Source organism: Suncus etruscus, chromosome 12 (assembly GCF_024139225.1).
Source record: "Suncus etruscus isolate mSunEtr1 chromosome 12, mSunEtr1.pri.cur, whole genome shotgun sequence".
Classification (NCBI taxonomy): Eukaryota; Metazoa; Chordata; class Mammalia; order Eulipotyphla; family Soricidae; genus Suncus; species Suncus etruscus.
The window spans coordinates 52,240,770-52,253,439 of NC_064859.1; the positions used below are offsets into that span (position 1 = coordinate 52,240,770).

The 12,670-nt window shown below is 47.2% G+C and overlaps 1 protein-coding gene across 1 annotated transcript in view; it reads left to right on the forward strand.

Annotated features, from left to right (window-relative positions):
* The first annotated feature begins 399 nt into the window (after positions 1-399).
* The window catches only part of USP39 (ubiquitin specific peptidase 39), a 30,230-nt gene continuing 17,959 nt past the window's right edge, over positions 400-12,670 (forward strand). Inside the window, exons 1-5 of the mRNA XM_049784922.1 lie at positions 400-678; positions 2,502-2,571; positions 5,961-6,055; positions 9,391-9,527; positions 10,835-10,987. Coding sequence (XP_049640879.1) covers positions 405-678; positions 2,502-2,571; positions 5,961-6,055; positions 9,391-9,527; positions 10,835-10,987 — 729 coding nt within the window. The 5' untranslated portion in view covers positions 400-404. The remainder of the gene's footprint in view (positions 679-2,501; positions 2,572-5,960; positions 6,056-9,390; positions 9,528-10,834; positions 10,988-12,670) is intronic.

Consider the following 12,670-nt stretch of genomic DNA (forward strand, 5'->3'; position numbering starts at 1 on the left):
TCTTTCTCCTCCTCTTCTTTTTCTTCTTCCACTTCTTCCTTTTCTTTTTTATTCTTCTTCCGTGAAGGGAGAGTATTAAGGTTCCAGGGAGAAGGAAGAACGGGACCTCTTGCTTGCAAAGTAGCCACACACCCCACTCAGCTCTCTCCCAGGCCCGGGGTTCTAGCCTTTTTGACAACTGGAAACTGCGGATTAGATTGCATTAAGCCCGTGCAGGTCGTTCACCTAAGCAAAACCCTTGGAACTCTCAATTTAGCAAGTCCCTCCTGGCAGTTTGTTTTGGCGCGCCCTGTCCCTCGCGGCGACCCGTAGAGCGGCGGCTGATTGGTTCGCGCGCCTGCGCGGTGGTCCGGCGCGCTGGGCGCATGCGCAGAGCCCCCTCGGCCGCCCGTCCGCCCGTGGCGATGTCCGGCCGGTCCAAGCGGGAGTCCCGCGGCTCGACCCGCGGGAAGCGCGAGTCCGAGTCCCGGAGCAGCTCGGGCCGCGTGAAGCGGGAGCGCGACCGGGAGCGGGAGAGCGACGTGCCGGCCGCCCGGCTCAGCCCGGTGCGCGTGAAGCGGGAGGTCGAGGCGGCCGGCACGCGCGTGGCCCCGGCGGCGCCCCCGGTCGTCCCGGCGGCGCGGGTCAAGCGGGAGCGCGAGGCGGACGAGGACTCGGAGCCCGAGCGGGAGGTGCGAGGTGCGCGGGGCGCCGGGAGGGGCTTCCCGCACCCCTGCACGTCTAGGCCTTGAGTGCATTGCTTTTTGTTTTTTTGGGGGGGGTCACACCCTGCATTGATCAGGGATTACACCTGGCTCTGCAGGTGTACACCTGGCAGGCTTGGGGGACCCTGTGGGATGCCGGGATTCGAACCACCGACCTTCTACACGCAAGGCAAACGCCTTACCTCCATGCTATCCCCTAGGGCCTTTACTGCCTTTCAATTGAAGCAGTACTAGGGCTTATTTGTGAGTAACTGGCTGTGGTTCTAACATGGGTCAGGCGCTGTGCTCATTGACAGGTGCTCCTTGGGATTTTACAGAGGACCCGGGGAATGAGCCTGGCCGTTATTTATTTATTTATTTATTTATTTATTTATTTATTTATTTATTTATTTATTTATTTTTGCTGGGGGTTTCACATTCAGTGATGCTCCGGCCATTCCTGGCTCTGCATTCAGGAATCACTCCAGATGATACGCGGGGTACCATATGAGGTGCTTGAGATCGAACCCCGAGGGGCCGTGTGTAGCAGACACACTACTCCCTGTACTATTACGCTGCCCCCCACCCCACCAGCTGTCGTATTTGGATAACATATTCAGAGTCAAAGGTTGGGCCCGGAGAGATAGCACAGCGGCGTTTGCCTTGCAAGCAGCCGATCCAGGACCAAAGGTGGTTGGTTCGAATCCCGGTGTCCCATATGGTACCCCGTGCCTGCCAGGAGCTATTTCTGAGCAGACAGCCAGGAGTAACCCCTGAGCACCGCTGGGTGTGACCCAAAAACAAAAACAAAAAGTCAAAGGTTGAGTGAATGCTGAATGCTTGCACCCTACTGCCCCAGAGCATTGCCTAGTGTGGCCCAAAAACAAAAGTCAAAAAAGGGTGTAAGTGGGTAGGGTGTTTGCCTTGCACGCGGTGGACCTGGGTTCGGTCCTGACATTCCATATGGTCCCTCGTGCCTGCCAGGAATGATTTCCGAGTTCAGAGTCAGGAGTAACCCTGAGCACCGCACCTCTGGATGTTGCCCTCCCCCATCCCCAAAGAGGGTGTAATTGCTACTTGTGGCTCAAAGAGATACTATAGTGGTAAGGTTCCTGGCACCCTATATGTTCCCTACCAGCTTACCAGTAATGAGCCCTCAGCCCAGAGTAAACCCTGAGCACTGCTGGGTGCGGGCCCCAAAAATCTTACCTCTTTAAAACATAAACAAAATAACTGCTACTTGTTAAGAACTGAATCATCTGAGATTTTTTTTTTCTCATGCTAATTCCTGGCTCTGTGCTCAGGGACAGAGCCTTACCCACTGTAATATCTCCAGCCCTTCCCTCCTTTTCTCCCTTCCTCCTTCCTTTCTCTCTCTTCCTCCCTTCTCAGAGGTTCTCAGAGACTGCTCTTGATTCTGTGATCTCCCTGTCTAGGTGTGTGTGCGCGACTTATTCCATTTGTGAGCATTTTTTGAATGGTATTACCTATAGAGAGCCTATCCTAGTCCCCTTCCCCCCCCTTTTTGCCTTAATCATACCATTTTGGTACCCAGTGGCCCTGCCCAACTGATAGGCCCTTGAGCCTAGTTTTTCTCTCATCTTTGTACTGGTCACTGATCCTGAATATAGGTTTACATGTCCTGTCTTTTATTGTTGGGCCAAAGTTAGTGAAGCTGGTGACTCTTCCCAGCTGTGCTTGGGGCCACACTTGATGGTTTCGTGGAACCATCAGGCATCAAACCTGACTCCATGTGCACAGCCTGCTGTCAGTTCTGTGTGCTGATTCCCTCAAAGTTTGTGATGATTTTATTTTCAGCGAAGAATGGCCGAGTGGATTCAGAGGATCGAAGGAGCCGACACTGCCCGTACCTGGATACCATTAACAGGTCAGTAGGATGGGATATCTGGGTGGCCCAGGAACCACAGAATCTACAGCAAATTCTTTGGACAGGTTGTTGAGGTACAGGTGAAGGTTTTTCTGGATCCTTTTAAAGCTTTCTACATTGAAAACCTTGTTGCTCCCTATGTGGTTAGTGTCTGCTCTGTAATGAATGTCAGGTTGGGTTGATTTATTGTGGGCACAGCCTTCAGGATGGGTCCTCGCATGGCTCAGTAGCCCAGTGTCTGTTATGTGTACTTGGTACTGAGTGTGATCTAGGAGCAGCATCATTTGTGACCTACCATCACAAGAAAGTGTGCTATCTCGGTGCACCAGCTGGTTGTGAATAGACGCAGCATGCTAACCTGCGGTGGACCTCTACAAATTATTGTCTGCAACCATTGTTCATTTTCACAGTGACAAAAGGAATGGATAGATTGTGTGAGGGAACCTTACAAAGGAGCAGCCTTTGGAGCTGGGAAAGCATTCTGGGGCTTAAGTCAGGCTTTTCTTGCCTGTACATGCTCCCTTGAGAAATGCCCCCCAAATACCGAGACAGAGTAGACACAGATATTACTGGAAGTGACATTCCCCCCCAAAAATTGCCTTCATTCTTTTTGATGAAATAGTGTCTTTAAAATGGCTGTGACAGACTGGAGCAATAATGCATTGGGTAATGGGACCTGATGGAGGTAAGGCGTTTGCCTTTCATGCAGAAGGATGGTGGTTTGAATCCCGGTATCTCATATGGTCCCCTGTGCCTGCCAGGGGAGACTTCTGAGCATAGAGCCAGGAGTAACCCCTGAGCACTGCCGGGTGTGACCCAAAAACAAACAAACAAAAATGCAGCGGGTAAGGCACTTAGCTTGCAAGCAGACAACCCCAATTTGATTCTGGCATCTCATATATTTCCCAGAGCCTGTCTTGAGTAACCCCTGATCATGGCCTAGTTTGACTTGAAAATAAAAGAAAAAAATGTCAATGGCTGGGCCTGGAGAGATGGTACAGAGTGTAAGTTACTTGCTTTGCATGCAGCTGACTCAGGTCTGATCCCTGCCATCCCAGATGGTCACTGAGCCTGCCAGGAGTGATCGATCCCATAGAGCAGAGCCAGGAGAAGGCCTGAGCACTGACAGTGTGCCTGGAAAATGACAGTTTTAAAATTTAATCTTTTTTTGAGTGTCAACACAGGCTAAATTTAACTTGGGTGTGTGTGTGTCTTGAATTCATTGGTAGAAAAGTGTCAAAAATAAGTCCTTGGGGGTGGGTCTGCTCTGGTCAGGGGACTGACTATATGTGATACCATGGATTAACCAGGGGTTAATTTGTCTTCCTCAGGGAAGGCAAATGTCTTACTCTTCTACTGTAACTCTGATACCTAAACTAGATTTTTATTTATTTCCTTTGCAGGGAGTGGCAGTGTGGAGTGTGGGGGGAAAGGCATACCTGCTATGTGCATAGCTTACTCCTGATTTTGCTCAGGGATCACCCTTGGTGGAAAAAGCTAGGTTTCAAAAAGCAGTTTTGGTAACATGCAGTTTAGTAGTTTAGGTAACATAGTTATAATAGCATTTATAGTAGCATTTGAGAGAGTTTTGTTGTTGCTGTTTTGGGAGAGAGCACAGGGGCTTAAGCAAGACCCAGTTATGCTCAGCACTTTTTTTTGACTCTCCTAAGAGTTCACTCCTTTGGTTCAGTCCAGGGTCCATATGGGGGGACTGGGGATTGAATCTTGATGGCTTACCTGCTGTACTCTGACTCTGATATACTATTACCTTGAACTTAAATAGTTTTATTCATAGGCATTATTGTAACATTCTTTTGCTTCCCATTAATTTTTTTTGGACAAACTATTTTTTTTTTTGGTTTTGGGGTCACACCCGGTGACGCTCAGGGATTACTCCTGGCTCTGCACTAAGAAATTGCTTCTGGCATGGGGGACCATATGGAATGCCAGGGGACCCAACAGCGGTTCGTCCTAGGGTAGCATGTACAAGGAAAATGCCCTACCAGTTGCGTCACCACTCCAGCCCCATGGACAAACTATTTATTTATTTATTTATTTATTTATTTATTTGGGGGCCACACCCGGCAGTGCTCAGGGGTTACTCCTGGCTGTCTGCTCAGAAATAGCTCCTGGTAGGCACGAGGGACCATATGGGACACCGGGATTCGAACCAACCACCTTTGGTCCTGGATCGGCTGCTTGCAAGGCAAACGCTGCTGTGCTCTCTCTCCGGGCCCTTTATTTTGATTTATGTTTTGGTTTTTGGGTCATACCCATTGATGCTCAGGGGTTACTCTTGGCTATGCACTCAGAAATCGCTCCTGGCTTGTGGGACCGTGTGGGACACCGGGGAATTGAACCATGGTCCGTCCTAGGCTAGCGCAGGCAAGGCAGATGCCTTACCACTTGCGCCACTGCTTCAGCCCCAGACAAACTTTTTTGTTTGTTTATTTGTTTTTGGTTTCTGGGTCACACCCGGCATAGCTCAGGGGTTACTCCTGGCTCTAGGCTCAGAAATCGCTCCTGGCAGGCTCAGGGGACCATATGGGATGCCGGAATTTGAACCATTGTCCTTGTGCATGCAGGGCAAACGTGCTATTTCCATGCTATTTCTCCGGCCCCAGACAAACTTTTTTTAATAGAAGAACTCGTCCCCCTATTTCCTAGTCTTTTTAGAGTGCTATAGGAACCCTCCCTCCCCCCTCCCACCCTCCCTCCCTCCCTCCCTCCCTCCCTCCCTCCCCTCCCTTCCCCCTCCCTCCCCTCCCTCCCTCCCTCCCTCCCTCCCTCCCTTCCTTCCTTCCTTCCTTCCTTCCTTCCTTCCTTTTGTGTGTGTTTTTTTTTTGGGTCACACCCGGCAGTGCTCAGGGGTTACTCCTGGCTCCATGCTCAGAAATCACTCCTGGCAGGCTCAGGGGACCATATGGGATGCCGGGATTCGAATCAATGACCTTCTGCATGAAAGGCAAACGCCTTACCTCCATGCTATCTCTCCGACCTCAGGAACCCTTTTTTTAGTCCTTCTTGTACCTTTTACCCCCAGAGGAAGTGGCTCTGACTTTTTTATGGTAGAACATTCTTACAGGGCTGTTACCATGTCTGTGTTGCTGACTGTTGTGGGGTATGGGGGATAGAGGTACAGGACTCACAGTCAGGAGGATTAGTCTGTCGCTCTGTTTACCAGCTCTCACTGACCTTGTGGAACTGGAGCTGACTGTTGTGGGGTATGGGGGGTAGAGGTACAGGACTCACAGTCAGGAGGATTAGGCTGTCGCTCTGTTTACCAGCTCTCACTGACCTTGTGGAACTGGAGCTTGTGCTCCTCTGGGTGGCTGTTTCCTAGACATTTGTCCCTATTAATTGCCTTTTTTTTTTTTTTTTTTTTTTAGGAGTGTGTTGGACTTTGATTTTGAGAAGCTGTGTTCCATTTCTCTCTCCCATATAAATGCATATGCCTGCTTGGTGTGTGGCAAGTACTTTCAGGGTAAGTATACTGCTATATGTTAATACATTGTTAATTTTTGAATTTTTTTTTTTTTTTTTTTTTTTTTTTTTTTTTTTTTTTTTTTTTTGGTTTTTGGGCCAACCCAGTAATGCTCAGGGGTTACTCCTGGCTATGTGCTCAGAAGTTGCTCCTGGCTTGGGGGACCATATGGGACACCGGGGGATCGAACCTCGGTCCGTCCAAGGTTAGCGCAGGCAAGGCAGGCACCTTACCTTTAGCGCCACCGCCCGGCTCCAATTTTTGAATTTTAACCATAGGTCTACTTCAGTTTAGTTTTTGTACACTCAACTATGCCCAGGACTTACTCCTGGTTCTGTGTTCAGGGATCATTCCTGGTGGTAATCAGTGTACTATACAGGGTGCTGGAGATTAGACCCAGTTGGTTGTATGTAACACAAGTGCCCTGCCCATTTTACCATCTACATTCTCTGTCTCTCTATGGTGTCTTTAGAATTAGAGTAGAGTACGAGAACATCCCTGGCGAAAGTTTTTTTTTTTGTAGTTGAGATAACATGATTACAATTATGTCTTTTTTGTTTTTGGCCACAGTTGGCAGTGCTTAGATTACTCCTGGTTCTGAGCTTAGGAATCACTCTTGGCACAGTGTAGAGGACCTTGTGGGATACATGAAAATGAAACCCAGCTTGGCTTGTGCAAGGCAAGCACCTACCTTACCTGCTTGCTACACTATTGCTCCGGCCCTAGTATTAATGCTTTAGATGTACAAAATGACAAAAGACTCTATTGCTGTCCTTATGTCACTTCTAGTCTGTTTTCTTTCAGAATGTTTTTGTTTTGTTTTTGGTTTCTGGCCACACCTAACTGCTCAGGGGCTTATTTCTGGCTCTATATTTAGGAATCATTCCTGGCAGACTCATGGCCATATGAGATGCCAGGGATTGAACTTGGGTGAGCCATGTGCAAGGTAAGTGCCTTGCTGTGCTATCACTTTATACCCAGGAATGCTTTATTGTACACATTATATTTATTATATTTACTGATAGAATTAATGACAGAGGACCTAAAGGGACTATTCTCTCTAATGTGATATAGTAGTGGTGATTGATTTGATATGTCCAGATTCATGAAAGAAATCCTAGATAGCACCAACTATTAGTTTATATCAAAGTCCCTGACCTCCTTCATTTCTTGTTTCTTCTTTTATTTTCTTTTTTTTTGGGGGGGGGCAGTGTCTGGTAATGCACAGAGATTACTCCTGGCAGTGCTCAGGGGACCATGCACCTCTAGGGATTGAGCCTGGTTCAGCCACATGTAAGGCAAGTGTCCTGCTATTTCTCTGGCCCTATGCCTTCTGCTCCTATGACTCCCATGCATGCACAAGCTAGCACTGTATTTGGACCTTCACCTCATCTTTCATCTTTCACACTTTAGCCTGGGCTATTGCTTCTTTTTTTACTTGTCTGTCATGGTGCAGAGGCTTCTGGGATGCTGGCACTTAGGGTGAGAGAGTTCAGGCCTATAGCGGGGTTTTTCTGTACAGTTTTTTTTCCTGTACAGTTTTATGTACTTGAATACTTTCTTTGGAAGTCTTGTGTGTGTAGAAATTTTTTTCTTGAAATTTATGGTTGCAATTAATTTATGCCAAATAGATGTATGCACATAGTATAGTGAGTATTCAGAAGAAAAAGGAAACTTTTTTTTTTTTTGGTTTTTGGGCCACACCCGTTTGACGCTCAGGGGTTACTTCTGGCTATGCGCTCAGAAATCGTCCCTGGCTTGGGGGGACCATATGGAATGCCGGGGGATCTAACCGCCGTCCTTCCTTGGCTAGCGCTTGCAAGGCAGACACCTTACCTCTAGCGCCACCTTCCCGGCCCCAGCCAGGAGTGATTTCTGAGCGGAAAGCCAGGAGTAACCCCTGAGCACTGCTGGGTGTGACCCCCCTACTCCCCCCAAATAAAGGGCTGGAGTAGTGGTGCGTTTGCCTTGCATGCATCTGACCTAGGATGGACCATGGTTTGATTCCCTGGCGTCCCATATGTTCCTCTGAGCCAGGAGCGATTTCTGAGCGCAGAGGAACACCTGAGCATCACTGGATATGGCCCAAAAACCAAAAAAAAAAAGGTTGGGCCCGGAGAGATAGCACAGCGGCGTTTGCCTTGCAAGCAGCCGATCCAGGACCAAAGGTGGTTGGTTTGAATCCCAGTGTCCCATATGGTCCCCTGTGCCTGCCAGGAGCTATTTCTGAGCAGACAGCCAGGAGTAACCCCTGAGTACTGCCGGGTGTAACCCAAAAAAAAAAAAAAAAGGTTAAAAAATAAAATTTAAGTGTTTTATTTGTTTTTGTTTTTTTTTTTTCTTTTTTGGTTTTTGGGCCACACCCAGTAGTGCTCAGGCTCCACGCTCAGAAATCACTCCTGGCAGGCTTGGGGACCATATGGGACGCTGGGATTCAAACCAATGACCTTCTGCATGAAAGGCAAACGCCTTACCTCCATGCTATCTCTCCAGCCCCACTTAAGTGGTTTTTTTTTTTGTTTGTTTTGTTTTTGGGTCACACCCGGCAGTGCTCAGGGGTTACTCCTGGCTCTATGCTTAGAAATTGCTCCTGGCAGGCTCGGGGGACCATATGGGATGCCGGGATTTGAACCACCATCCTTCTGCATGCAAGGGCAGATGCCTTTATGCTATCTCTCTGGCCCCAAAACTTAAGTTTTAAAACATAAAACGTAAAACTTAGCCAACTCTGTAGGAATGTAAAGATCACTGCTATATTCATGCCACTTACGTAAGTACGGATGACAGGAGGTGAAATAGATAAAGATCTGTGTTAGCTAGACTGTTTTTGTGGGTTCAGGACAGGTGGGGTGGCCTATAGTAGTAGTGATCTAGGATCTGAATGGGTTAAAGGAGAGAGAGTACAGGAAGGAGTGTTTTCAGGAAAAAGAAAGTCACATGGCCAATTCTCCCAGGATTTGTATGTATGTATATCGTTATGTGTACATATTGCACATAATGGGTATTTCTGATTTCTGAGATAATATGAAACTAGTTCACATATGTATATGCCTATGCACACATATACATGTATAGTTCATATTTGGACATATGAAGACATTTTCCCCAACCTGTATCTTATGCTTTTTAGGGAACAAAGTAACAAAGTAGGGAACAAACTGCTGACTAGTCTTTCTTGCTAACTTGTGATTGAGATGGTTATGTGGAAGGTTGACATAGGACTTTGTGTTCTTTGATATTTACATATTCTGTATATTAACATAGACTGGTATATAAGCCTGATTCGTGCCTTTCTGGAACTTGCTTTTCTCATACAGTCTTATCCTTCCCTACAGGCCGGGGTTTGAAGTCTCATGCCTATATTCACAGTGTCCAGTTCAGCCATCACGTCTTTCTAAATCTCCACACCCTTAAGTTTTACTGCCTCCCAGACAACTATGAGATTATTGATTCCTCGCTGGAGGATATCACGGTATGTGGCCAACTGGGAGTTTATTTGGAACCATTTCTTTTTGGCTATACCAGGGCTCTCTGGGATCTGCCTCACCGAGGTGAGGAAGATTTTGATCCTCTGGTCTTAGAGGGGCTTTTCTCACCTTTGGGAAGCAATCAGGGAAGGCTAGTAATTGTGACCTGTCCCCTGAATCTAGCCATCATTTCTGCTTTTAATGTGGAGGCTTGGGTCTGAGGATAAGGCTCTTTTCTCATCATGGCTAAAATTTTTTTCTTTTTGGCCGCACTATGCAGTGATCAGGGCTTATTTCTGGCTCTGTGGATCATTTGGGGTTTCTGGATAGAATCAGAGTTGACTCTACAAGGCAAGTGCTTTACCCGCTATATTATCTTTCTAGTTCCTACTTGTGCTGCTTTTGTAGATTCTATAGATCTATTAGTAATTAAGGATAAGGTGATTATGGGCAATACTTATAGAATCTAAAACAAACGTGAAAGTTTTTTGTTTTTGGGTCATACCTGGCGAGGTCAGGGGATTCCTGCTCTATACTCAGGAATCACTCTGGTGGTGCTTGGAGGACTATTTGGAATGCTGGGAATTGAATGTAGGTTGGCCCCCTTGCAAGGAAATTATCCTACCTGCTGTACTATTGCTCTGTCTATTTTAGGTTTTGGGACTATATTTAGTGTATTCAGGGCTTATTTCTGGCTCTGCATTCAGAGATCACTCCTGGTAGAGTTTAGGGGACCTTGTGTGGTATCAGGGATTGAATTTGGGTTGGTATTTGCAAGGCAAATGTCCTACTCACCTTACTGTCACTCCAGCCCTTAGACATGAAGGTTTTAAAGCAAGTTAGTGGCAGGTTTGTGATCCACTGACCCTCATAGCTCTAGGACTGGGAAGGCTTTGACCTCCCCTCAGCCGTTGTTGGAAATCTCAGTACCATAGAGCAGGAAGAGGTGCTCCTTCTTGGGGAGGGCATGTTTGGGGGGTTTGGTGGGAGGGTATGTGTTGGCTCCATGATCTTGCTCCTGAGAGGATCCTGTTGCCTGCAGAGATGTCTCCTGCGGCTCCAACAGACTTGTCCCCTGAGGTGTGGGAAAGACTTGGTTCAGTGATTTTGGTATAAACACCAACTGATAACAGCTATGTGGAGAGAGATGACTACTTTTACATTGCTTAGGATTTTGCACTCATTGTTGGGGATCCTTTTAGGTACAGGGTGAGAAAGTCATAACCAAAGTGTATTTTGTTGGGGCAGAAAGACAGATGTTGGGAACTCTGCATGACTCTAAAGTGGTTTAAAATTGTCTCTCTCCCTGCAGTATGTGTTGAAGCCCACGTTTACAAAGCAGCAGATCACAAACCTCGACAAGCAAGCGAAACTGTCCCGAGCATATGATGGCACCACTTACCTGCCGGGTATTGTGGGTCTAAATAATATCAAGGCCAATGACTATGCCAACGCTGTCCTTCAGGTAGGACCTGGGATGAAGAGGGCTGGGTAGCAGGAACATTGGATGAGAAATGAGTCTCTTCTTTTGCAGTTGTAGTCAGACGGTCCCCAGGCACCCAAGTCTTGCCAAGGATTACTTGAGTGTTCATGAGCACAAAGGACATTCCTGCCTTCGTTAAATGATTTGCTGCCAGAGGGAACATAGACAGAATTGCGGGGGAGACAGAGCCAGTTAAGATGCACCTATGGGGGATACTGTATGGTTTTCTTTCTTTTTGCATTTTGAGCCATATACACCAGTGATCAGGGGTTACTCCTTTGGCAGGCTTGGGGTACCATTTGGAATGCCAGGGAACAAAACTGGGTCAGCCGTGTGTAAGACAAAACACCCTACCTGCTGTGCTATTGCTCTGGCCCCTGCCTTGAGTTCTCTGAGGTCCTGCCTCTGCTCAAGACTTGAAGTAGGAAAGACAAAAGCTTACATTGTCTATTTTTAACTGAATTATGTTTTTGTTTGGGGGTCACACTAGGCATTATTCAGGAGTTACTCCTGTCTCTGCACTCAGAAGTCATTCCTAGCAGTACTTGGGACCATATATGGTGCTGGGATTTGTACTGGGGTCAACCATGTGTGAGTCAAGTGCCTTAACCCTGTAGTAGCTCTCTGGCTCTGACTTACATTGCCTTTATTGGGGGGGGGGGTCACACCGAGTGGTGCTCAGGGATTACTCCTGGCTCTGTGCTCAGAATTGCTCTTTGCAGGTACAGGGGACCATATGGGATGCCGGGATTTGAACCACCATCTGTCCTGGATTGGCTGCATGCAAGGCAAACACCCTACCACTGTGTTATCTCTCCAGCTCTTATATTGCTTTTTTTGTTTTGTTTTTATTTTTTGGGGGGCCACACCCATTTGACGCTCAGGGGTTACACCTGGCTATGAGCTCAGAAATCGCTCCTGGCTTGGGGGACCATATGGAACACCAGGGGATCAAACTGCTAGCCTAGGTCCATCCTGGGCTAGCACTTGCAAGGCAGACATCAATCCTCAAGCACCATTACACCGGCCCCTTATATCGCTTTTTTTAAATCAAACTTATGAAGGGCCGGAGAGATAGCATGGAGGTAGGGTGTTTGCCTTTCATGCAGAAGGATGGTGGTTCGAGTCCCGGTGTCCCATGTGGTCCTCCATGCCTGCCAGGGTTCGATTTCTGAGCATGGAGCCAGGAGTAACCCCTGAGCACTGCTGGGTATGACCCAAAAATAAAAAAAATAAAAATTATGAATTATGTCTACATTAAAAACTTAGAAAACATTGATAACCATAAATAAGAAAGAGAAGAGAAATTCTGCTTCATGTAAAAGGTGCCTTCCATATGGTTGACCTAGGTTCAATCCTAGTCATCCCTATGGTCCCCTGAGCCTGCCAAGAGTGATTTCTGAGTCCAGAGCCAGGAGTAACCCCTGAGCGCTGCTGGATGTGGTTCATAAACAAACAAACAAACAAAAAAAATCAAAGGCTAAATAATGTTAAGGGAAAAGATGGTCAAAGTTTAAAATGAAAGCTCCCACCCTCTCCTCTTCCCTACTGCTTTGCCCTGGGATAGTTCAATGACCTTCATAGTTTGCTTCTAAACACACACGCACATGCATAATAGTCTGTCAGGATTTATTTTGCTCTTTGATAGATAAAGTTAGTATTTTA